The sequence below is a fragment of the Pristiophorus japonicus genome, chromosome 33 (genome assembly GCF_044704955.1).
Source record: "Pristiophorus japonicus isolate sPriJap1 chromosome 33, sPriJap1.hap1, whole genome shotgun sequence".
NCBI classification, from domain to species: Eukaryota; Metazoa; Chordata; class Chondrichthyes; family Pristiophoridae; genus Pristiophorus; species Pristiophorus japonicus.
Window position 1 is genome coordinate 5,803,916 of NC_092009.1, and position 24,541 is coordinate 5,828,456.

Genomic DNA, 24,541 nt, shown 5'->3' on the forward strand with positions numbered 1-24,541 from the left:
TGATCATCCAACCTGGACAAACACATGGACACACACACCATGGAGAAACCGTGGAAATGTGAGGACTGTTGTAAGCGATTCAATTACCCGTCCCAGCTGGAAACTCATCGACGATTTCACATTGCGGAGAGTGGCCATTCAGCTGCTCTGTGTGTGAGAAGGGATTTGCTCAGTTATCCAACCTGCTGACACAAAAACTAGTTCACACTGGGGAGAGGCCGTTCACCTGCTCCGTTTGTGGGAAGGGATTCACTCAGGCAGCTTCCCTGCTGAATTACCAGCGAGTTCACACTGGGGAGAGGCCATTCACCTGCTCCATATGTGGGAAGGGATCCGCTCAGTCAGCTTCCCTGCTGAATCACCAGCGAGTTCATACTGGGGAGAGGCCGTTCACCTGCTCTGTCTGTGGGACGGATTCACTCAGTCATCTGGCCTGTTCGCACACAACAAGCGAGATCACATTGAGGAGACGGCGTTCACTTGCTCTGTGTGTGAGAAGGGATTCACTCGGTTATCCAACCTGCTGACACACAAACGAGTTCACACTGAGGAGAGGTCGTTCCCTTGCTCTGAATGTGGGAAGTGATTCGTTTTGTCATCCACCCTTCTGAAACACCAGCGAGTTCACACTGGAGAGAGGCCGTTCAGCTGCTCTGTCTGTGGGAAGAGATTCACTCAGTTATCCAACCTCCAGACACACCAGCGAGTTCACACCGGGTAGAGGCCGTTCACTTGCACCAAATGTGGGAAGAGATTCACTCAGTCATCCCACCTGCTGGTACACAACAAACGAGTTCACATGAAGGAGAGACCGTTCCCTTGCTCCATTTGTTGGAAGGGATTCACTGTTTCATCCGACCTCCTGAAACACCAACAAGTTCACAACTGACTGCAGGGGTTGGATTCTGCTGTTAATTACACCCAAGGCAGAACTATGTTAATTCTGAAAGTTGGGATTTGTTTCTGCCTATAACTGGGCTATAGTTTGATACTCTGTATAAATGTGAAATAAATCAATCAGCTTTCGTTTAAACACCGTGTGCCTCGTCCTTGATATCTCAATGACGAGCCAAGCTGATTGAGGACTTGTTACGAACTAGAACATAGAACATAGAACATAGAACTGGGTGGAATCCATTTAGTACAGAGTTACCACAACTATTTAAAAGCTGAATCTACAAAATGTCCAAGTCTGACATTCAATTTCAAATTATGGGAAATATTCTGATAATCTGTTATTGTCACGGGGCAAAGCAGCATTGTTACTTTAACATCAGTTCAACTCAATGGGCAATATGATCTCCAAAGGGAAAGGCCTCATTAAGCTGACGGTGTCGGCAGTTCTGCAGCTCCTTTCTCACTGTGAGTTAATTCTTTATTTCTTCATTCATCCTCGGAATGTGGGCGAGCCAGGTCGGCATTTATTGCCCATCCTTAATTGCCCCTTTAGAAGGTGGTGGTGAGCCGCTGCCTTCTTGAACCATGCTGCAGTCTATGTGTTGAGGTCAGGATGGTGTGTGACTTGGAGGGGAACTTGGATGTGCTGGTCTTTCCATGGACCTGCTGTCAGTCGAGGAGGCGGGAGCTCGGAGCAGCGCGAGTCCGGGGTCGGCGAGAGGCCTATAAAGGCCAGCGGGAGCTCGGAGCAGTCAGTCGAGGAGGCGGGAGCTCGGAGCAGCGCGAGTCCGGGGTCGGCGAGAGGCCTATAAAGGCCAGCGAGAGCTCGGAGCAGTCAGTCGAGGAGGCGGGAGCTCGGAGCAGCGCGAGTCCGGGGTCGGCGAGAGGCCTATAAAGGCCAGCGGGAGCTCGGAGCAGTCAGTCGAGGAGGCGGGAGCTCGGAGCAGCGCGAGTCCGGGGTCGGCGAGAGGCCTATAAAGGCCAGCGGGAGCTCGGAGCAGTCAGTCGAGGAGGCGGGAGCTCGAGCAGCGCGAGTCCGGGGTCGGCGAGAGGCCTATAAAGGCCAGCGGGAGCTCGGAGCAGTCAGTCGAGGAGGCGGGAGCTCGGAGCAGCGCGAGTCCGGGGTCGGCGAGAGGCCTATAAAGGCCAGCGGGAGCTCGGAGCAGTCAGTCGAGGAGGCGGGAGCTCGGAGCAGCGCGAGTCCGGGGTCGGCGAGAGGCCTATAAAGGCCAGCGGGAGCTCGGAGCAGTCAGTCGAGGAGGCGGGAGCTCGGAGCAGCGCGAGTCCGGGGTCGGCGAGAGGCGTACCGGTGCAGCTACAGGGAGAAGGCAAAAAAAACAAAGGTGACGTCACAGCCTAGGGGGTAAGTGATTGGCTGGTGATTGGTGAGTAGTTTTTCTTTTTCTTCTTATATTGGTCAGTAACTTTTAACATTGTTATTACCAGTTTAAGTGTATCTAAGGGTTAAGACATGGCAGGAGAGCTCGGTCGGGTGTTGTGCTCCTCCTGTACCATGTGGGAACTCAGGGACGCTTCCGGTGTCCCTGACGACTATGTGTGCGGGAAGTGTATCCGCCTCCAGCTCCTGACGGTCCGCGTTACGGAATTGGAGCTGAAGGTGGATTCACTCTGGAGCATCCACGATGCTGAGAATGACGTGAGTATCACGTGTAGTGAGTTGGTCTTACCGCAGGGAAAGGGTCCACAGCCAGATAGGGAATGGAAGACCAGCAGGAAGAGTAGAGCAAGGAAGGTAGTGCAGGGGTCCCCTGCGGTCATCCCCCTGCAAAACAGATACACCGCTTTGGGTACTGTTGAGGGGAATGACTCATCAGGGGAGGGCAGCAGCAGCCAAGTTCATGGCACCGTGGCTGGCTCTGCTGCACAGGAGGGCAAGAAAAAGAGTGGGAGAGCGATAGTGATAGGGGATTCAATTGTGAGGGGAATAGATAGGCGTTTCTGCGGCCGCAACCGAGACTCCAGGATGGTATGTTGCCTCCCTGGTGCAAGGGTCAAGGATGTCTCGGAGCGGGTGCAGGACATTCTGAAATGGGAGGGAGAACAGCCAGTTGTCGTGGTGCACATTGGTACCAACGACATAGGCAAAAAAAGGGATGAGGTCCTACGAAACGAATTTAAGGAGCTAGGAGCTAAATTAAAAAGTAGGACCTCAAAAGTAGTAATCTCGGGATTGCTACCAGTGCCACGTGATAGTCAGAGTAGGAATCGCAGGATAGCGCAGATGAATACGTGGCTTGAGCAGTGGTGCAGCAGGGAGGGATTCAAATTCCTGGGGCATTGGGACCGGTTCTGGGGGAGGTGGGACCAGTACAAACCGGACGGTCTGCACCTGGGCAGGACTGGAACCAATGTCCTCGGGGGAGTGTTTGCTAGTGCTGTTGGGGAGGATTTAAACTAATATGGCAGGGGGACGGGAACCAATGCAGGGAGACAGAGGGAAACAAAAAGGAGCCAAAAGCAAAAGACAGAAAGGAGATGAGGAAAAGTGTAGGGCAGAGAAACCCAAGGCAAAGAACAAAAAGGGCCACTGTACAGCAAAATTCTAAAAGGACAAAGGGTGTTAATAAAACAAGCCTGAAGGCTTTGTGTCTTAATGCAAGGAGTATCCGCAATAAGGTGGATGAATTAATTGTGCAAATAGATGTTAACAAATATGATGTGATTGGGATTACGGAGACGTGGCTCCAGGATGATCAGGGCTGGGAACTCAACATTCAGGGGTATTCAACATTCAGGAAGGATAGAATAAAAGGAAAAGGAGGTGGGGTAGCATTGCTGGTTAAAGAGGAGATTAATGCAATAGTTAGGAAAGACATTAGCTTGGATGATGTGGAATCTATATGGGTAGAGCTGCAGAACACCAAAGGGCAAAAAACGTTAGTAGGAGTTGTGTACAGACCTCCAAACAGTAATAGGGATGTTGGGGAGGGCATCAAACAGGAAATTAGGGTTGCATGCAATAAAGGTGTAGCAGTTATAATGGGTGACTTTAATATGCACATAGATTGGGCTAGCCAAACTGGAAGCAATACGGTGGAGGAGGATTTCCTGGAGTACATAAGGGATGGTTTTCTAGACCAATATGTTGAGGAACCAACTAGGGGGGAGGCCATCTTGGACTGGGTGTTGTGTAATGAGAGAGGATTAATTAGCAATCTCATTGTGCGAGGCCCCTTGGGGAAGAGTGACCATAATATGGTGGAATTCTGCATTAGGATGGAGAATGAAACAGTAAATTCAGAGACCATGGTCCAGAACTTAAAGAAGGGTAACTTTGAAGGTATGAGGCGAGAATTGGCTAGGATAGATTGGCGAATGATACTTAGGGGGTTGACTGTGGATGGGCAATGGCAGACATTTAGAGACCGCATGGATGAAGTACAACAATTGTACATTCCTGTCTGGCGTAAAAATAAAAAGGGGAAGGTGGCTCAACCGTGGCTATCTAGGGAAATCAGGGATAGTATTAAAGCCAAGGAAGTGGCATACAAATTGGCCAGAAATAGCAGCGAACCTGGGGACTGGGAGAAATTTAGAACTCAGCAGAGGAGGACAAAGGGTTTGATTAGGACAGGGAAAATGGAGTACGAGAAGAAGCTTGCAGGGAACATTAAGGCGGATTGCAAAAGTTTCTATAGGTATGTAAAGAGAAAAAGGTTGGTGAAGACAAACGTAGGTCCCCTGCAGTCAGAATCAGGGGAAGTCATAACGGGGAACAAAGAAATGGCGGATCAATTGAACAAGTACTTTGGTTCGGTATTCACTAAGGAGGATACAAACAACCTTCCGGATATAAAAGGGGTCAGAGGGTCTAGTAAGGAAGAGGAACTGAGGGAAATCTTTATTAGTCGGGAAATTGTGTTGGGGAAATTGATGGGATTGAAGGCAGATAAATCCCCAGGGCCTGATGGCCTGCATCCTAGAGTACTTAAGGAGGTGGCCTTGGAAATAGCGGATGCATTGACAGTCATTTTCCAACATTCCATTGACTCTGGATCAGTTCCTATGGAGTGGAGGGTAGCCAATGTAACCCCACTTTTTAAAAAAGGAGGGAGAGAGAAAACAGAGAATTATAGACCGGTCAGCCTGACCTCAGTAGTGGGTAAAATGATGGAATCAATTATTAAGGATGTCATAGCAGTGCATCTGGAAAATGGTGACATGATAGGTCCAAGTCAGCATGGATTTGTGAAAGGGAAATCATGCTTGACAAATCTTCTGGAATTTTTTGAGGATGTTTCCAGTAAAGTGGACAAAGGAGAACCAGTTGATGTGGTATATTTGGACTTTCAGAAGGCTTTCGACAAGGTCCCACACAAGAGATTAATGTGCAAAGTTAAAGCACATGGGATTGGGGGTAGTGTGCTGACGTGGATTGAGAACTGGTTGTCAGACAGGAAGCAAAGAGTAGGAGTAAACGGGTACTTTTCAGAATGGCAGGCAGTGACTAGTGGAGTGCCGCAAGGTTCTGTGCTGGGGCCCCAGCTGTTTACATTGTACATTAATGATTTAGACGAGGGGATTAAATGCAGTATCTCCAAATTTGCGGATGATACTAAGTTGGGTGGCAGTGTGAGCTGCGAGGAGGATGCTATTAGGCTGCAGAGTGACTTGGATAGGTTAGGTGAGTGGGCAAATGCATGGCAGATGAAGTATAATGTGGATAAATGTGAGGTTATCCACTTTGGTGGTAAAAACAGAGAGACAGACTATTATCTGAATGGTGACAGATTAGGAAAAGGGAAGGTGCAACGAGACCTGGGTGTCATGGTACATCAGTCATTGAAGGTTGGCATGCAGGTACAGCAGGCGGTTAAGAAAGCAAATGGCATGTTGGCCTTCATAGCGAGGGGATTTGAATACAGGGGCAGGGAGGTGTTGCTACAGTTGTACAGGGCCTTGGTGAGGCCACACCTGGAGTATTGTGTACAGTTTTGGTCTCCTAACTTGAGGAAGGACATTCTTGCTATTGAGGGAGTGCAGCGAAGGTTCACCAGACTGATTCCCGGGATGGCGGGACTGACCTATCAAGAAAGATTGGATCAATTGGGCTTGTATTCACTGGAGTTCAGAAGAATGAGAGGGGACCTCATAGAAACGTTTAAAATTCTGACGGGTTTAGACAGGTTAGATGCAGAAAGAATGTTCCCAATGTTGGGGAAGTCCAGAACCAGGGGTCACAGTCTGAGGATAAGGGGTAAGCCATTTAGGACCGAGATGAGGAGAAACTTCTTCACCCAGAGAGTGGTGAACCTGTGGAATTCTCTACCACAGAAAGTAGTTGAGGCCAATTCACTAAATATATTCAAAAGGGAGTTAGATGAAGTCCTTACTACTCGGGGGATCAAGGGTAATGGCGAGAAAGCAGGAAGGGGGTACTGAAGTTTCATGTTCAGCCATGAACTCATTGAATGGCGGTGCAGGCTAGAAGGGCTGAATGGCCTGCTCCTGCACCTATTTTCTATGTTTCTATGTTTCTATGTTTGTCCTTCTACACGGTGGAGATTGTGGGTTTAGAAGATGCAGTCGCAGAAGCATTGTTGACTTGCTGTTGCAGATGGTGACACAGTGGTCCTCATGTTTTTAATCTAAGACAGGCCTCAGCCCAGTCATTTGTTCCCAATCTTGATGCAGTGGTTCAAGAGATGACAGGTATCTGGAGCAGTATCGAGAGGTGCTGGGTATCGGGGGCAGTATCGGGGATGGGTGGGACAGTAAGCTGTGAGGAGAATACAAAGCATCTGCAAAGGGATATGGTCAGGTTAAGAAAGTGGGCAATAAGATGGCAGATGGAGCATCACGTGGGGAACTGTGAGGTTATTCACTTTAGTCGGAAGGACAGAAAAACAGAATGTTTTAAGTTGTGAGAAAATGTTAAATGTTGGGTGTTCCGAGAGGCTTGGGCATCCTCGTACAGGAAACACACAGTTGGCATGCAGGTACAGCAAGCAATTAAGAAGGTGAATGGCATGTTGGCCTTTATTGCAAGAGGTTTCGATGACAACAGTGAGAACGTCTTACTACAATTGTACAGGGCTTTGGTGAGACCACAGAGGCGGTCCAATGAAGGTTCACGAGATTGATCCCTGGGATGAGAGGGTTGTTCTATGAGGAGAGATTGAGTAGATTATACTCTCTGGAGTTTAGAAGAATGAGAGGGTATCTCATAGAAAAATATAAGATTCTGAGGGGGATTGACAGGGTAGATGCTGAGAGGTTGCTTCCCCTGGCTGGAGAATCCGAAATAGGGGGCATAGTGTCAGGATAAGGGGTATGCCTTTTCAGACAAAGTTGAGGAGGAATGTCTTCACTCAGAGGGTTGTGAATCTTGGAAATTGTCTACCTAAAAGGACTGTGGATGCTGAGTCATTGAATGTAACTAAAGTTAAGCTAGATAGAGTTATGGACTCCAGGGGAATCACGGGACTATGGGGAACAGGCCTGAAAATAGAATTCAGGTCGATGATTAGCCATGATCTTATGGAGTGACAGAGCAGGCTCCAAGTGCTGTATGGCTTACCCCTGCTTCCAATTCTTATGCTTTTATGTTCTTTACTAGTTTCCAGAGATGAAGGGTGTGTAACCCGAGGACAAAGTTTTAACTAGCGAAAGAATCAGAGGCGAAATGAGGAAAGAAAGTACGCAGTGAGCTGTTATGATCTGGAATACACGGCCAGAAAGGGTGCCAGGAGCAGATTCAGTAATAAGGTTCTAAAGGGAATTGAGTAAATACTTGAATTGGAAAAAATGCAGGGATATTGGGAAAGAGTAGAGGGAATGGGACTAATTGGGATATTGGAAAGGAGCCGGGGGAATAGGATTGATTAGGATATTGGGAAGGAGCAGGTGGAGTGGGACTGATTGGGATATTGGGAAGGAGCAGGTGGAGTGGGATAATTGGTTAGATCTTTCACATGAGTGCTGGCACTGGCACCAGTGGGCTGGATGTACACGATCTGAAATGTATCATTCTTCGACTCTGTGATTCAGTAACTACATCATGTTTCTGTTCATATTACACTACACCCTGTGTCTGTTTATATTACACTGGACCCTGTCTGTGTTTATATTACGCTAGACCCTGTGTCTGTTTATATTACACTAGGCCCTGTCTGTGTTTATATTACACTGGGCCCTGTCTCTGTTTATATTAAACTAGGCCCTGTCTGTTTATATTACACTAGACCCTGAGTCTGTTTATATTACACTAGGCCCTGTCTGTGTTTACATCACACGAGACCCTGTGTCTGTTTATATTACATTGGGCCCTGTCTCTGTTTATATTACACTAGACCCTGTCACTGTTTATATTACACTAGGCTCTGTCTCTGTTTATATTACACTAGACCCTGTCTCTGTTTATATTAGACTAGACCCTGTCTCTGTTTATATTACACGAGGCTCTGTCTCTGTTTTAATTACACTCGACCCTGTCTCTGTTTATCATACACTAGACCCTGTCTCTGTTTATATTACACTAGACCCTGCCTCTGTATATATTACACTAGGCCCTGTCTCTGTTTATATTACACAAGACCCTGTCCCTTTTTATATTACACTAGACCCTGCCTCTGTTTTTATTACACAAGGCCCTGTCTCTGTTTATATTACACGAGACCCTGTCTATATTTTATTACACGAGACCCTGTCTCTGTTAATATTGCACCCCACTCTGTCTATATATTACACTAGATCCTGTATCTGTTTACATCACTCTGCGCCCTGTATCAGTTATTACTGCACTAGACCCTGGCTCTGTTTATATGACACGAGCCCCTAACCCATTTAATTGACACGATTGCATTTCTCACTTTATATCACAATAGAACCAGTCTCAGCTAAAATTGAACCAGACCTTGCGTCTGTAACACAGAGAGACAGATGATAGATAGAGGAATAGATAAATATTGATAATCGTAAAGATATGTATTTGCATGTGTGAGAGGATGCAATCATTTAGTTTTTTTTTACTTTGAAGCAGGTTTATTCTTGTTAATAGCTATCAGCAGTTTTGTGGGCAATGTCCTATTGATCTGGTATTTTGAGGTTAATATTTGTGTTGAGAGGATGGGGTGAATGTTGTAACAATCTCCCAGAGGTGGACTGGGATTGAGGGACAGGACTGAAGGGGAGCAATTCAATTTGCACTATTTAGTGGCACTCTGTGTGTTAAAGGTTACTAATTCACACTGTGTCCTGTGACAACTGCTCACAGATTTTAAAGCTAAAGATTGTTTTTCCTGCAGTGTTTTCCATTGAGCTTTGCCTGGCCCACTGATTGGGTCAGACAGAGCCTGGAACCGGGACCTCACAGCACCGCCGGATGGGAAGCCGCAGGGTCCTAATGTCCGCCGGGTTCAGTAACTCTCATCTGGTTGAGAGGAACAACGGGAAAAAAAAGCACACACCTCACTCTATATATGTGGGGTGTGTGGGTGTACAAAGTACATCATTTTTAATGTTTGCAAGTGCATTCTGCAAAAATAAATGATTATCTTCACCAGTTATTTTTCACCATTTTATATCCTTTAATTCAGAACGTAATTGCAGATAGTTTAATATCATTACCATTTATTGATAACCCATTGTCTTGCTTAGAAAGTGATGTCACACTGACCATTCCATTACCAAGGTGACCATGTCTGGCCACAGTATTCAGTGGGAAAGGGGATTCAATCACACTGAGTATAATGAGCAGCCACACACTGGTCTCTGCACTGATCGCCTCACCATCACACACAATCTCCTGATATACACCTGGAGTGTGTGATGATTGGTGTAAGTGATGGTAAAAATAAAGCTACCTGTACCTGGCATGAGGTTAATAAACCTGTAATTATCTGCCTGAATAGTTCCCTCATTTGAAGAGAATGAAACACTTGTTACTCTTGAGAATGGTAGAGCTATAGTGGTAGGGGATTCTATTGTAAGGGGAATAGTTAGATGTTTCTGCGGCCGCAATCGAGACTCCAGGATGGTACGTTGCCTCCCTGGTGCAAAGGTCAAAGATGTCTCAGAGCGGCTGCAGGATATTTTGGAGGGGGATGGGGGGTGAACAACCAGTTGTCATGGTGCATATAGGTACCAACGATGTAGGAAAAAAATGGGATGACGTCCTGCAAGCTGAATTTATGGAGCAAGGAGTTGAATTTAAAAAGTAGGACCTCAAAGGTAGTAATCTCAGGATGGCTGTCAGTGCCACGTATTCGTCAGAGCAGGATAGCTCAGATGAATACGTGGCTTGAAGAATGGTGCAGAATGGAGGGATTCAAATTCCTGGGACATTGGAACCGGTTCTGGGGGAGGTGGGACCAGTACAAACAGGACGGTCTGCACCACGGCAGGATTGGAACCAACGTCCTAGGGGGAGTGTTTGCGAGTGCTGTTGGGAGATGTTAAACTAATATGGCAGGGGGATGAGAACCTATGCAGGGAGACAGAGGGAAGTAGAATGGGGGCAGAATCAAAAGATAGAAATAAGAAACGTAAAAGTGGCGGGCAGAGAAACCCAAGGCAAAAATAAAAAAGGGCCATATTACAACAAAATTCTAAAGGGGCAAAGTGTCTTAAAAAGACAAGCCTGAAGGCTCTGTGCCTCAATGCGAGGAGTATTCGGAATAAGGGACGAATTAACTGCACAGGCAGCAATTAATGAATATGATATCATTGGCATCACAGAGACATGGCTCGAGGGTGACCAAGGCTGGGAACTCAACATCCAGGGTTCTTCAACATTCAAGAATGATAGAGAGAAAAGAATAGAAGGTGTGGTAGCATTGCTGGTTAAAGAGGAAATTAACGCAATATAAGGAAGGACATTAGCTTGGATGATGTGGAATCTGTATGGGGCGAGCTGCGGAATACCAAAGGGCAGAAAACATTAATGGGAGTTGTGTACAGACCACCAAATAGTAGCAGTGAGGTTGGGGACAGCATCAAACAAGAGATTATGGATGCATGCAATAAACATACAGCAGTTATCAGGTGACTTTAATCTACATATCGATTGGGCTAACGAAACTAGTAGCAATACGGTGGAGGAGGATTTCCTGGAATGTACTAGGGATGGTTTTCTAGACCAATATGTCGAGGAACCAAGTAGAGGGCAGGCCATCCTAGACTGGATGATGTGTAATGAGAAAGGCTAATTAGCAATCTTGTTGTGCAAGGCCCCTTGGGGAAGACTGACCATAATATGGTAGAATTCTTCATTAAGATGGAGAGTGATACAATTAATTCAGAGACGAGGGTCCTGAATTTAAGGAATTTAGACTGGCAGATGATATTTAAAGGGTTGACGGTTGATAGGCAATGGCAAACATTTAATGATCACATGGCTGAACTTCAACAATTGTACATTCCTGTCTGGAGTAAAAATAAAACGGGGAAGGTGGCTCAACCGTGTCTAACAAGGTAAATTAGGGATAGTGTTAAATCCAAGGAAGAGGCATATAAACTGGCCAGAAAATGCAGCAATTCTGAGCACTGGGAGAAATTTAGAATTCAGCAGAGGACAAAAGGTTTAATTAGGAGGGGGAAAATGAGAGGAAGCTGGCCGGGAACATAAAAACTGACTGCAAAAGCTTCTATACATATGTGAAAAGGAAAGGATTCTTTGTTAGCTTATACTGTCCCTATACAATTCCCACGTTCTCAACTTCAATGTCTCTATACATTTTTAAACATTCACATTATCAAATCAAAGACCAATACGTGTAAGGTGGCCAAGGTTAGTGGGAAACTAGAGGATTGGGAAAAATTTAAGCAACAGCAAAGAATGACTAAAAAAGCAATAAAGGAAGGGAAGATAGATTACGAAGGTAAACTTGCGCAAAACATAAAAACAGATAGTAAAAGCTTTTGCAGATATATAAAACGGAAAAGAATGACTAAAGTAAATGTTGGTCCCTTAGAAGATGAAAAGGGGGATTTAATAATGGGAAATGTGGAAATGTCTGAGACCTTAAACAATTATTTTGCTTCCGTCTTCACTGTGGAAGACACAAAAACAATGCCAACATTTGCAGGCCACAGAAATGTGGGAAGGGAGGACCTTGAGACAATCACTATCACTAGGGGGGTAGTGCTGGACAGGCTAATGGGACTGAAGGTAGACAAGTCCCCTGTTCCTGATGAAATACATCCCAGGGTATTAAAAGAGATGGCGGAAGTTATAGCAGATGCATTCGTTATAATCTACCAAAATTATCTGGACTCTGGGGAGGTACCAGCGGATTGGAAAACAGCTAATGTAACGCCTAAGTTTAGAAAAGGGGGCAGGCAAAAGGCAGGTAAATATAGGCCGGTTAGTTTAACATCTGTAGTGGGGAAATTGCTTGAAACTATCATTAAGGAAAAAATAGCGGGACATCTAGATAGGAATAGTGCAACCAAGCAGACGCAGCATGGAGTCATGAAGGCGAAATCATGTTTAACTACCTTACTGGAATTCTTTGAGGATATAACGAGCATGGTGGATTAAGGTGTACCGATGGATGTGGTGTATTTAGATTTCCGAAAAGCATTCGATAAGGAGCCACAGAAAAGGTTACTGCAGAAGAAAAAGGTATGCGGAGTCAGTGGAAATGTATTCGCATGGATAGAGAATTGGCTGGCTAACAGAAAGCAGAGAGTCGGGATAAATGGGTGCTTTTCCGGTTGGAAATCAGTGGTTAGTCATGTGGCACTGGGATCAGTGCTGGGATCACAACTGTTTACAATATACATAGATGAACTATAAGAGGGGACAGAGTGTAATGCAACAAAATTTGCAGATGACACAAAGATTAGTGGGAAAGCGGGTTGTGTAGAATACTCAGAGAGGCTACAAGGAGATTTCGATAGGTTAAGCGAATGGGCTAAGTTTTGGCAGATGGAATACAATGTCGGAAAGTGTGAGATCATCCACCTTGGGAAAAAAAACAGTAAAAGGGAATATTATTTGAATGGGGAGAAATTACATCATGCTGTGGTGCGGAGGGACCTGGGGGTCCTTGTGCATGAATCCCAAAAGGTTAGTTTGCAGGTGCAGCAGGTAATAAGGAAGGCGAATGGAATGTTGGCCTTCATTGTGAGAGGGATGGAGTGCATAAGCAGGGAGGTCTTGCTGCAACTGTATAAATTATGGCTAAGGCCGCACCTGGAGTTCTGCGTGCAGTTTTGGTCACCTTAATTAAGGAAGGATGTACTAGTTTTTGAAGGGGTACAGAGACGATTCACTCGGCTGATTCCAGAAATGAGGGGGTTACCTTATGATGATAGATTGAGTAGACTGGGTCTTTACTCGTTGGAGTTCAGAAGGATGAGAGGTGGTCTTATAGAAACATTTAAAATCATGAAAGGGATAGACAAGATAGAGGCAGAGAGGTTGTCTCCATTGGTAGGGGAGACTAGAACTACGGGGCACAGCCTCAAAAAACAGGGGAGCCAATTTAAAAGAGAGTTGAGAAGGAATTTCTTCTCCCAGAGGGTTGTGAATCTGTGGAATTATCTGCCCAGGGGAGCAGATGAGGCAAAGCTCATTGAATGTTTTCAAGACAAAGATAGATAGATTTTTAACCAATAAGGGAATTAAGGGTTACGGGAGAGGGCGGCTCAGTGGAGATGAGACAACGACCAGATCAACCATGATCTTATTTAATGGCGGAGCAGGCTCGAGGGGCTAGATGGCCTACTCCTGTTCCTAATTCTTATATTCTTATGTTCTTATGTCTCAGTGTTGACAGGGGTCCCCAGGGGTGTTTCAGTATTTACAGGAACCCCCGCTAGCCTGTCAGTCTTTACAGGGGGTCCCTGGGAGTTGTCAATATTTATTGAGAGTTCCCGCGAGTGTGTCAGCATGTACGGGGGTTTCTGTATTTACAGGAAGCCCACGGGAGTGTGTCAGTGTTTACAGGGAGTCACCGGGAGTGAGTCAGTATTTACAGCGGTCCCCGGTAGTGACTCTGTATTTATAAGGAGTCCCTGTGACTGTGTCAGTATTTGCAGGGGTTTCCGGGAGTGTGGCAGTATTTATAGCGGATCCGCGAGGAATATGTCAGTGTGTACAGGGCTGTCCTCAGGAGTATGTCTGTATTTACAGGGGATACCCAGGGAATGTGTCAGTGTCAACAGGGGTTGCCCCAGAAAATGTGTCAGTATCTACAGGGGTTGTCCTAAGGAGTATGTCTGTAGTTACAGGGTCTCCCCGGGTGTGTGTCAGTATTTAGAGGGCGTCCCTGGGTGTGTGTCGATTTTTACAGCGAGTCCCCGGAGAGTGTGTCGGTATTCATTGAGGGTTACCATGAGTGAGTCAGTAATTAACAGGGGATATCCCGGAGTGTCTGAATGTTGACAGGGGGTCCCCAGAGGTGTGTGAGTATTTACAGGGACCCCCGCAGGTGTGTCGGTGTTTACAGCGGGTCGCTGGGTGTGTGTCAATATTTATCGGGTGTCCCTGGGAATGTGTCAGTTTTTACAGGGGTCCCCGGGAGTATGTCAGCATGTACGCGGGTGTCTGTATTTACAGGGGATCCCCGGGAGTTTGTCTGTATTTACAGGGGGTCCCCGGGAGTGTGTCGGTTTTTACTGTTAGTTCCCGGGAGTATGTCAGTGTTTACAGGGGTTCCACGGGTGTGTGTCAGTGTTTATAGGGGGTTCTCAGGAGTGTGTCAGTATTTACAAGTAGTCCCTGTGAGTGTGTCAGTATTTACCTGGGTCCCCGGAAGTGTGGCACTATGTTCGATCGCCGGGGAATATGTCAGTGTGTACAAGGGGTGTTGCCAGGAGTGTGTCAGTATTTACAAGGGATCCCCAGGAGTTTGTCTATATTTACAGGGGGTCTCCAGAGGTGTGTCGGTGTTTACAGCGGGGCCCGGGAGAGTGTTGATATTCATAGAATGTTGCAGTGAGTGAGTCAGTACTTAGCAGGGGTTCCCCAGGACTTTCTCAATCCTGACAGGGAGTCACCAGGGGTGTTTCAGTATTTACCGGGAGTTTATCTGTATTTACAGGGGTTCCCGGGAGTGTCTCAGTATTCACAAGGGGTCCTGGTGACTGTATCAGCATTTACGGGAGTCCCCGGGAGTGTTCCAGTATTTATACAGGATCCCCGGGGATTATGTCTGTATGTACAGAAGCTGCCCCCAGGAGTGTGTCTGTATTTACAGGGGATCCACAAGGAATGTGTCAGTGTCTACAGGAGTTTTCCCAGGGAGTGTGTCAGTATTTACAGGGGGTCATCGGGATTGTGTCGGTCTTTACTGGGAGTTTCCGGGAGTCTGTCAGTGTTTACAGGGGCTCCTCGGGAGTGTGTCAGTACTTACAGTGGATTCCCGGGTGTGTGTCAGTGTTTACAACGGGTATCCAGGAGTGTGTAAGTAATAACAGGGTGTCGACAGGAGTGTGCCTGTATTTACAAGGTCCCCCGATAGTGTGTCAGTATTTACAAGTAGCTGCCAGATTTGTGTCAGTATTTACAGGTGATCCCCAGGAGTGTGTCTATACATATAGGGGGTCGTCGGGAGTGTGTCAGTGTTTACAGGGGGTCCCCAGGTGTGTGTCCGTATTTACAAGGACCCCTGATGGTGCGTCTGTATTTACAGGGGTCCCCAATAGTGTGTCAGTGTTTACAGGGGGTCCCTGGGGGTTTGTCGGTGTTTAAAAGGGGTCCCGGAGAGTGTGTCAGTATTTACAAGGGTCCCTGAAACAGTATCGATATTTACATGGGGTCCCTGCGAGTGTGTCAGTTTTTACAGGGTGTTCCGGGGAGTGTGCAAGTAGCACAGGGAGTCCCCAGGAGTGTGTCAGTATTTCCAGGGAATTCCCGTGGAGTGTGTCAGTATTTACATGGAGTCCCCGAGGAGTGTGTCGGTATTTACTTACTTGGTGACTGAGGTGAACTCGCCCCAGATGTTGGGGGAACCCTCTGCTGGCTGTGAGCCCGGGCTGGGCCCAATGACACGGGAGTGACATCTAGCCTGACATCTATAAAAGATCGGACAGAGACTGGTGTCACAGAGGAGTCAGCAATAAATGTCTTCTTTTAACTAACCCTCGGTGTTCTCCAATAATGTCCCAAGATCTTCTCCTTTTCGAGGCAATGACACCCACACTATGATGTAAGATTTTGCTGACAAGCTATTCGCCTGTGAAGGGCTTCACAACCAACCCTAAACATTGCCTCTCCCATGCACAGGCTCTAGGCACACACTCCATACACGCTTACCCGCTTCACAAGGGTCACAGAATCGTGGAAATTTACGACACAGAAGGAATTCATTTCGGCCCATCGTGTCCACGCCAGCAGACAAAGCGCTATCCAGCTAAATCACATGTTTCAGCCCTTGGTCCGTAGCCCCGTAGGTTACAGAACTTCAGGTGCACATCCAAACACTTTTTAAATGTGGTGAGGATTTCTGCCTCTACCACCCTTTTAGGCAGTGAGTTCCAGACCCCCACAACTCTCAAATTACCCCTCATATCCCCTTACCAATTACTTTAAATCTATGCCGAATGTTATTGACCCTCTCCTGAGGGAAATAGGTCCGTCCTATTCACTCTATCTAAGCCCCTCTTAATTTTATACATCTCACAAAAGTCTCCCCTCAGCCTCCTCTGTTCCAAAGAAAACAAACCCAGCCTATCCAGTCTTTCTTCATAGCTATAATTCTGCAATCCAGGGCAACATCCTCATAAATCTCCTATGTACCCTCTCCAGTGCAAGCACACCTTCCCTGTAATGTGGTGACCAGAACTGATCGCAGTATTCTAGTTGTGGCCCAGCAAGTGTTTTATACATTTAAGCATAACCTCCCTGCTGTTGAATTCTTGAGCCGTTGGATAGCGAGTAGGAGCAGCGTACTCGGCTGATTTGCACATCCCACCCCCGGGACATCAAGCTCCAATCATGTCCCTATTCCTGCACACCGGCCGAGATCAGGTTAACTCAGATGGGGCCAGGGATGGAGACTGGGCCTTCCCTGCGAGCGCTGTGTGGACAGGTCCCACGTGTATCCCCTCCTCCCCCTCCACTTGTTGGGCTGGGGGCGGGTGGGTTGGGGTCAGGGTGACCCGAACGGGCAAACCGTTTGACAAGGAGTTTGGGGTGGTGACATTCCTACCGGGCGGAGGCAGGCGTGGGACGGGACCTCGGTCATTCCTGTAGCCTACGGCGTCGATCTGTCGCACTTTTTAATGTTCTGAAATGCTAGCATAGAAAGATCCCGCAATCAGAGCGCGTACTCAGCTCCATTTACCCGCCCTCCTGTAACATTTCACAGAAACAGGCCATTCGGCTCAACCGGTCTATGCTAATTGCAGCCTTCTCCCCTTAACCAAGAACAGACCAGGGATGAATCTGTGAGGCCTCCCCAGGTCGGTCAGCTCCATGCAATACGGGGCTGAAGAGGGGGGGAACTGCCTCTCTAACCCCTCCCACTCTATCTCCCTCCTCCTCTATATCACTCCCGCTGCAACCCCACCCCCTCTCCCTGTAACCTCGCCTCGTCTATCCTCCCCTGTAATCACTCCCACTGTAACCCCTCCCCTTCTACCCCGCCCCGTGTAACCGTGGCCCTCTATCTCGCTCCCGCTGTCAGCACTTCTCCTCTATCCCTCTCCCCATAAACCCGTCCCCTCTATCACCCTCCCCTTTAACCCCTTCTCCTCTATCCCCGTACATCCCTCTCCCCATGAACCCTTCCCCTCTATCCCCCTCCCCGTAACCTCTTCCCCTCTACCCCCTCCCCCTGTAACCCCTTCCCCTCTATCCCCTCCCCCTGTAACCCCTTCCCCTCTATCCCCTCCCCCCGTAAACCCTTCCCCTCTATCGCCCTCCCCCTAACCCCTTCCCCTCTATCCCCCTCCCCGTAAACCCGTCCCCTCTATCCCCCTCCCCTGTAAACCCTTCCCCTCTATCCCCCACCCCCTAACCCTTTCCCCTCTATCCCCCTTCCCCTGTAACCGCTCCCCCTCTATCCCCTCCGCCTGTAAGCCCTCAACCTCTGTTACCGCTTCCGCTGTAACCCCGCCTCCTCTATCACCCTCCCACTGCAATCGCTCCCCCTGTAATTATTCCCCCTCTATCCCCCTTACCCTGTAACCCCTCCCCTTCCCCTGTAACCACTCCTCCTCTATTATCTTACTGTAACCTCTTCCCCTCTATCCCTCCACCCACCCCTGACAAATCTTTTAGAATTTTTTGAGGATGTAACTAGTGGAGTGGACAAGGGGGAGCCAGTGGATGTGGTGTATTTGGACTTTCAAAGGGATTTTGAGAAGGTGCCACTTGAGAGATTAATGTGCAAAATTAAAGCACATGGTATTGGGGGTAATGTACTGACGTGGATAGAGAACTTGTTGGCAAACAGGAAGCAAAGAGTAGGAATAAACGGGTCCTTTTCAGAATGGCAGGCAGTGACTGGTGGCGTACCGCAAGGTTCAGCGCTGGGACCCCAGCTATTTACAATATACATTAATGATTTAAACAAAGGAATTCAATGTAATATTTCCAAGTTTGTAGATGACAATACGCTGGGTGGCAGTGTGAGCTATGAAGCGGATGCTATGAGGCTGCAGGGTGAGTTGGACAGGTTAGGTGAGTGGGAAAATGCCTGGCAGATGCAGTATAATGTCGATAAATGTGAGGTTATCCCCTTTGGTGGTAAAAACAGGAAGGCAGATTATCTGACAGATTCAGAAAAGGGGAGGTGCAACGAGACCTGGGTGTCATGGTACATCAGTCATTGAAGTTTGGCATGCAGGTACAGCAGGCAGTGAAGAAAGCAAATTGCAAGTTGGCCTTCATAGCGAATGGATTTCAGTATAGGAGCAGTGAGGTCTTAATGCAGTTGTGCAGGACCTTGGTGAGGCCTCACCTGAAATATTGTGTGCAGTTTTGGTCTCCTAATCTGAGGAAGGACGTGATTGCTATTGAGGGAGTGCAGCGAAGGTTCACCAGACTGATTCCCGGGATGGCAGGACTGACAAATGAGGAGAGACTGGATCGATTGGGCCTTTATACACTGGAGTTTAGAAGGATGAGGGGATCTCATAGAAACATATAAAATTCTGAGGGGATTGGACAGGTTATATGCACGAAGAATGTGCCCAATTTTGGGGGAAGTCCAGAACCAGGGGACACAGTCTAAGGATAAGGGGTCGGCCATTTAGGACTGAGATGAGGAGAAACTTCTTCACTCATAGGTGTTAACCTGTGGAATTTCCTGCCGCAGAGTGTTGTTGAGGCCAGTTCATTGTATATATTCAAGGGGGAGTTAGATATGGCCCTTGCGGCTAAAGGGTTCAAGGGGTATGGAGGGAAAGCAGGAAAGGGATACTGAGGTGAATGATCAGCCATGATCTTATTGAATGGCGGTGCAGGTTCGAAGGGCCGAATGGCCTATTCCTGCACCTATTGTCGAGGTTACTGCTGTGAGGTGATGATCCGCCTGTTGCCCAGGTTACTGTGTCTCGCGGGCACTGGGACCCTGAAGTCCCGCCCATTCATTGTACCTGGCCAAGGCGGCGGCGCATGCGCCGTGACCCCGCCCTGCCGAAGATGGCGGCCAGAGACCCCGCTGAACCGGGTGTGTCACCGCGGAGCAACCACGGGGTCTGCGGGCTATTATTCTGCGCCTGAGACCAACACCGGGTATTTATGATGCTCGCCGGCCCACCCGTGGGTCCATCTCCTCCCCCGCGGCCACCATCTCCGAGCGCCTACCCGAAGCGTCTGTTCCACCAACATCCGGCTACTCTGGCCACGCATGCTCAGTGATGGAGATCCGGGCTCATCCCCGCCCACTGGGGGACCGCAAGCCCCGCCCCTCTCACACTCCGATTGATTGGAGGACCAACCGTCCTCCAGTCCCGCCCCCCCAGGTCTTCCTATTGGTCCGGAGCTGCCGTCAATCTCCCCGGCATTGTGAGCTGAGCATGCGCAGAGTGAGCAGTGGAGACACACGCATGCTGAGCCGAGCTCAGGCCGGAGCCGGATTCTGCACCGCGTGAGAATCAGCGGGGCACAGATAAGCCATCGATCGGTAACTGGGCGGGGAGGCTTCATAAGCATTTGGTGTAGGCCGCAAGCCCCGAGTAATTACCCGAAACTCCCGCGTTGGCAGCGACGGGCTTTTTCTCCCGGTAACAGGCCCAGATTAACCGCCATCTTTGTGCAGGAAGGTGGGAAGGTTCAAATTGCGGCCTGCTCGCTTCATGGCATAACAGCGCATGCGCAGCCATCTTGGTACAGAGTGGGCGGGGCTACAGTCTGTTCCCAACCGGGTCCCAGTGTCCGGGAGTGAAATCATCGCCTCATTTGTTTTATCCCCACTCTCCACCCATCGTATTTCTCACCTTCTCTCCTGAAGGTGTTGGTAAGTGCCCAGCTTACGGTTTACATCCCACACAATTCTAACAGAAGAGCCAGCCGCAGAGCTGGGCCCCGTTCAACAGTCCTAGGGTTAAAATCTGCACGTATATTCCCAGGGTTAGAATCCCCATGTACTGTCCCAGGGTTAGAATCCCCATGTACAGTCCCAGGGATACAATCCCCATGTACAGTCCCAGGGATACAATCCCCATGTACAGTCCCAGGGATAGAAACTCCATATACAGTCCCAGTGTTAGAATCCCCGTGTACAGTCTCGGGGATATAATCCCCATGTACAGTCCCAGGGATAGAATCACCATGTACAGTCCCAGGTTTAGAATCCCCATGTATAGTCCCAGGGATAGAAACCCCATGTACAGTCCCAGGGTTGGAATACCCATGTACAGTCCCAGGGATAGAATCCCCATGTATAGTCCCAGAGTTAGAATCCCCATGTACAGTCCCAGGGATAGAATCCCCATGTACAGTCCCAGGATTAGAATCCCCATGTACAGTCCCAGGTTTGGAATCCAGTGCACGTAAGTGGAATTTCAGGCTCGGTGTTACAAGTTTCATCGGTTAAAGGCTGGAGAGATGAATAATTCACTGACATGCCCTTTTAAATTTATGTGGTCAAGTATTCAAATTCCCGGTAACTCTAATCCTGGATTTGAAGGAGAGGAGAGCTGTGTTTAAATCAAATAATCTCTTTGGAGATTCTCTGAGAGAAGGATCTGGTCAGCTTGAAACTGAAAGTTACAAATTTACAATTGGTAGTTTTTGACCAATATCGACTCCCACAGGGAGGAATAATTCTGTAATAAGGAAGGAACCGGCCAAGATTTGAAATGTTTTAACAAAGGATTCGAGGGACTCTTGCATTTTGGATCTTTATTTTGTCCACTCGAGGAGTTAGATAACAGACTTTCTCCTTTGAATTTAGAGCTGTAACATTAGGCCATGATCTGTTTACTTGTTCATCTTCTGTTCAATACATTTGCTGAGTAAATTGAAAACCAGATTTGCAGGCGTGATGCTCTATTCGCACATTGAAGGTGAGAGAGATGCTGTGGGGCACACGTTAAGTTCAGTCGCTAAAAGCAATTAACAGAGTGGGTTAAATGATCCCGGGCGTGTGAACAAACGAGAATTGTCTGTTGTGAATTTTTATCCTGTACTTACAGTGATGACTTTTGTAAACTCCGTTTGCAGGGTATTAGAAGGGGAGGATTTGCAGACGGGAAACTCAAACCAAACATCACATCAAGATCTGACAGAGTCACTCGAGTCATCAGGATCTGAATATCATCGGATCTGGAAAGTGGAAGGAGAAATGTTTGTTTGTTCTGTCTGTGGGAAATGATTTCAAACATCAGTGTGACTGGAAAAGCACCGAGACACACACACCCGATTAAGAGTGTTCCAGTGCACTGACTGTGGAAAGAGCTTTAACCAGTTACACAGCCTGAAAAAACATTGCACAGCGGAGAGATACCGTACATCTGTTCTGGTGTGGATGAGGCTTCAACTGATCATCCAACCTGGACAAACACATGGACACACACACCATGGAGAAACCGTGGAAATGTGAGGACTGTTGTAAGCGATTCAATTACCCGTCCCAGCTGGAAACTCATCGACGATTTCACATTGCGGAGAGTGGCCATTCAGCTGCTCTGTGTGTGAGAAGGGATTTGCTCAGTTATCCAACCTGCTGACACAAAAACTAGTTCACACTGGGGAGAGGCCGTTCACCTGCTCCGTTTGTGGGAAGGGATTCACTCAGGCAGCTTCCCTGCTGAATTACCAGCGAGTTCACACTGGGGAGAGGCCATTCACCTGCTCCATATGTGGGAAGGGATCCGCTCAGTCAGCTTCCCTGCTGAATCACCAGCGAGTTCATACTGGGGAGAGGCCGTTCACCTGCTCTGTCTGTGGGACGGATTCACTCAGTCATCTGGCCTGTTCGCACACAACAAGCGAGATCACATTGAGGAGACGGCGTTCACTTGCTCTGTGTGTGAGAAGGGATTCACTCGGTTATCCAACCTGCTGACACACAAACGAGTTCACACTGAGGAGAGGTCGTTCCCTTGCTCTGAATGTGGGAAGTGATTCGTTTTGTCATCCACCCTTCTGAAACACCAGCGAGTTCACACTGGAGAGAGGCCGTTCAGCTGCTCTGTCTGTGGGAAGAGATTCACTCAGTTATCCAACCTCCAGACACACCAGCGAGTTCACACCGGGTAGAGGCCGTTCACTTGCACCAAATGTGGGAAGAGATTCACTCAGTCATCCCACCTGCTGGTACACAACAAACGAGTTCACATGAAGGAGAGACCGTTCCCTTGCTCCATTTGTTGGAAGGGATTCACTGTTTCATCCGACCTCCTGAAACACCAACAAGTTCACAACTGACTGCAGGGGTTGGATTCTGCTGTTAATTACACCCAAGGCAGAACTATGTTAATTCTGAAAGTTGGGATTTGTTTCTGCCTATAACTGGGCTATAGTTTGATACTCTGTATAAATGTGAAATAAATCAATCAGCTTTCGTTTAAACACCGTGTGCCTCGTCCTTGATATCTCAATGACGAGCCAAGCTGATTGAGGACTTGTTACGAACTAGAACATAGAACATAGAACATAGAACTGGGTGGAATCCATTTAGTACAGAGTTACCACAACTATTTAAAAGCTGAATCTACAAAATGTCCAAGTCTGACATTCAATTTCAAATTATGGGAAATATTCTGATAATCTGTTATTGTCACGGGGCAAAGCAGCATTGTTACTTTAACATCAGTTCAACTCAATGGGCAATATGATCTCCAAAGGGAAAGGCCTCATTAAGCTGACGGTGTCGGCAGTTCTGCAGCTCCTTTCTCACTGTGAGTTAATTCTTTATTTCTTCATTCATCCTCGGAATGTGGGCGAGCCAGGTCGGCATTTATTGCCCATCCTTAATTGCCCCTTTAGAAGGTGGTGGTGAGCCGCTGCCTTCTTGAACCATGCTGCAGTCTATGTGTTGAGGTCAGGATGGTGTGTGACTTGGAGGGGAACTTGGATGTGCTGGTCTTTCCATGGACCTGCTGTCAGTCGAGGAGGCGGGAGCTCGGAGCAGCGCGAGTCCGGGGTCGGCGAGAGGCCTATAAAGGCCAGCGGGAGCTCGGAGCAGTCAGTCGAGGAGGCGGGAGCTCGGAGCAGCGCGAGTCCGGGGTCGGCGAGAGGCCTATAAAGGCCAGCGAGAGCTCGGAGCAGTCAGTCGAGGAGGCGGGAGCTCGGAGCAGCGCGAGTCCGGGGTCGGCGAGAGGCCTATAAAGGCCAGCGGGAGCTCGGAGCAGTCAGTCGAGGAGGCGGGAGCTCGGAGCAGCGCGAGTCCGGGGTCGGCGAGAGGCCTATAAAGGCCAGCGGGAGCTCGGAGCAGTCAGTCGAGGAGGCGGGAGCTCGAGCAGCGCGAGTCCGGGGTCGGCGAGAGGCCTATAAAGGCCAGCGGGAGCTCGGAGCAGTCAGTCGAGGAGGCGGGAGCTCGGAGCAGCGCGAGTCCGGGGTCGGCGAGAGGCCTATAAAGGCCAGCGGGAGCTCGGAGCAGTCAGTCGAGGAGGCGGGAGCTCGGAGCAGCGCGAGTCCGGGGTCGGCGAGAGGCCTATAAAGGCCAGCGGGAGCTCGGAGCAGTCAGTCGAGGAGGCGGGAGCTCGGAGCAGCGCGAGTCCGGGGTCGGCGAGAGGCGTACCGGTGCAGCTACAGGGAGAAGGCAAAAAAAACAAAGGTGACGTCACAGCCTAGGGGGTAAGTGATTGGCTGGTGATTGGTGAGTAGTTTTTCTTTTTCTTCTTATATTGGTCAGTAACTTTTAACATTGTTATTACCAGTTTAAGTGTATCTAAGGGTTAAGACATGGCAGGAGAGCTCGGTCGGGTGTTGTGCTCCTCCTGTACCATGTGGGAACTCAGGGACGCTTCCGGTGTCCCTGACGACTATGTGTGCGGGAAGTGTATCCGCCTCCAGCTCCTGACGGTCCGCGTTACGGAATTGGAGCTGAAGGTGGATTCACTCTGGAGCATCCACGATGCTGAGAATGACGTGAGTATCACGTGTAGTGAGTTGGTCTTACCGCAGGGAAAGGGTCCACAGCCAGATAGGGAATGGAAGACCAGCAGGAAGAGTAGAGCAAGGAAGGTAGTGCAGGGGTCCCCTGCGGTCATCCCCCTGCAAAACAGATACACCGCTTTGGGTACTGTTGAGGGGAATGACTCATCAGGGGAGGGCAGC

The 24,541-nt window shown here is 48.4% G+C and overlaps 1 protein-coding gene across 1 annotated transcript; it reads left to right on the forward strand.

Moving 5' to 3' along the window:
- The first annotated feature begins 39 nt into the window (after positions 1 to 39).
- LOC139240663 (zinc finger protein 79-like) lies at positions 40 to 22,384 on the forward strand. Its single transcript, XM_070869227.1, has 4 exons — positions 40 to 70; positions 202 to 405; positions 21,895 to 22,199; positions 22,298 to 22,384. The coding sequence occupies exons 1-4, from the start codon at positions 40 to 42 to the stop codon at positions 22,382 to 22,384; spliced, it is 627 nt and encodes a 208-aa protein (XP_070725328.1).
- Positions 22,385 to 24,541: the final 2,157 nt, after the last annotated feature.